Raw genomic sequence first — 2,067 nt, 5'->3', positions numbered from 1 at the left:
ATAATTGCAGATACTGCCTGTGTAGTCAGATGTTGTATTTCCTTTTTATAATTTACACTACAATAACTTTAACTTAATGATTCTTTGGTCTGGAAAAAACCCCAAGCTTCGGCAATATGCCCGAAAAAAAGTATTTCCTGTCTCACAATTTGCTATGGGATGATGGCTTGGAAGCCACACAAGACACCATTCTTACTTGACGAGACCAGCAGTGTGTCCCTTTGAAACAGCCTTCTCATATTGCTTTTTTGCAACTTCTTTTTCCTTTATAATTCCGGGATAAGTGACACCATCAATTGTCCTGCAGATGAAAAAGTCCTGGTTTAGCAGAATGGTTTGCAGCCATACATGAAAAGTTACTACAGGCGATTCTCTGTTTATTGATCGGTTTGCTACAAGGCTCTGTCAGGAAGCTGACTTGCCAAGACTGGAGTACTTCTACTGAACCTAGTCTCAGTGAACTTAGCTGGAATACGAAGACTTCTATGCTCAGTATCTTAAGAGAATCTAAACCATTTTTTACTTTGAAAATGAATTTGATCAAAACTGGGCTGACAGCAACACTACTTACACTTGCTATAATTCCCTCTCTTCAGCAGCTTGACCATCTCGTCTTATCTAATGGCAAGCCAGCTCTCTGGATGAGACTCGTCTGTCCAAATGCAGCTGTCTACAGCTGACTCCTGACACCCCTGAACAGACATTTCTCATAGGGGATTCATCTCATCCTATAATAAAACTTCTAGCATGCATTAAGAGTAGTTGTGCCCTAAAAGCTACTGTTTTCTTTTCACTCTGTGATTAGCAGAGGTGGACATGTTTAAGCTGAATTAAACCTCATAATGGTGTGAGAATTGCATATTATTGCAATTAAAGGTACAAATGTAAAGGAATAATTCTCTCTATTTCCTGCCTTTCATTCAAATAAAATTCTTCATTTTAAATGAAGAGATAATTAAGCTACAATTTCATCAGGGAAATGAAGTAATGGTAATTTTCTGGTTTGATAACACCAGAGCAAGTAAGTGGTATTTCTGAAAAGGTGGATGGATCTCCAGAGAAGATCTCCTATACCCTAAGTCCATGATGATGAAAAGGAATAACTGAATATTAGTCATCTTTTCTATAAGTGTACCAATGTTTGCCTTTCTCCAAGTATCTTGCATGTTAAGTTAACAGTACCAGAAAATTACCCAGGAGGCACTTAGAATCTATCAAAGGGCAAAGAAAAATGAACATTTATGTTCAGTTTCTCCCAGCTGCATTAGCACAGATTCTTACTCTTCTCTAACGATACTGTACAGATTACACACATGCTGAAGTTGGTGATGAAGGCTGACTTGGGGAGATCAACATCAAAGAAGACTTCTTTGTGTGCATTTCCACGATTGACAGCTCGACTGGTGATGACATTGTGGGCGAATCGGGAAGTTACTTTACTATCAATTTTCATGCTATAGATTTCTATCCCATTGACAACCTGTAGATTGAAAAAATGAAAAAAGAAAAAAAAAGAACTAGCTGCTATGTTGATGTCTGGGTTAATCAGCCATAATCGTATTTTTAAAAGGAAATCACAGCAGGACATTCTACCGCTCTAAAGCAAAACAGGAAAGACCTCATTGTAAGAGCTGGAGCACAGCTGGGTTTCCTTGGCTAGCTATCACGCTGCCACTGTGGCGCTCTCCCGTGAGTTGTAACTCTAGCCTCCTTAACTGTACCACCATCACAGCAAAGATACTGCCATCATGAGAATTGGGGTTTTTTTCTCTACTGAGGCTGACTTTGGTTTATGGTTAGTCAAAGAGCACAACAACTTCCTGCTGCCTCACAGTATTAGCGACTGTAATTATCAAGCTGAGTGGGTGACTCCTAAAGCAGGGATATAAGTAGTCATCTTGTTTAAAAATAGACCTAAACAATTCCAGATGGCTCCAAATTCCATTTAATGTTATTCTCAACTCCCTCCCCACTGGGGCTTATTCTTCTTTAAACAAGGAAATGGGTTGGGCAATACTCAATTTCACTGAGTGCTCGGTATAAGGTTGCTGGAGACCATGCGACAGT

The 2,067-nt window shown here is 39.4% G+C and overlaps 1 protein-coding gene across 1 annotated transcript in view; it reads right to left on the bottom strand.

Moving 5' to 3' along the window:
* ITIH3 (inter-alpha-trypsin inhibitor heavy chain 3) overlaps positions 1-2,067 on the bottom strand; it is a 22,255-nt gene that overhangs the window by 15,291 nt on the left and 4,897 nt on the right. The window contains exons 3-4 of the mRNA XM_010132818.1: positions 1,314-1,480; positions 197-301 (exon numbers count right to left, since the gene is read on the bottom strand). Of these exons, the coding sequence (XP_010131120.1) occupies positions 197-301; positions 1,314-1,453 (245 nt within the window). The 5' untranslated portion in view covers positions 1,454-1,480. The remainder of the gene's footprint in view (positions 1-196; positions 302-1,313; positions 1,481-2,067) is intronic.

Source organism: Buceros rhinoceros, unplaced genomic scaffold (assembly GCF_000710305.1).
Source record: "Buceros rhinoceros silvestris isolate BGI_N320 unplaced genomic scaffold, ASM71030v1 scaffold7223, whole genome shotgun sequence".
NCBI lineage: Eukaryota > Metazoa > Chordata > Aves > Bucerotiformes > Bucerotidae > Buceros > Buceros rhinoceros.
The sequence above is the reverse complement of the archived record's forward strand: the minus strand, read 5'-3'. Positions and strand labels throughout refer to the sequence as shown.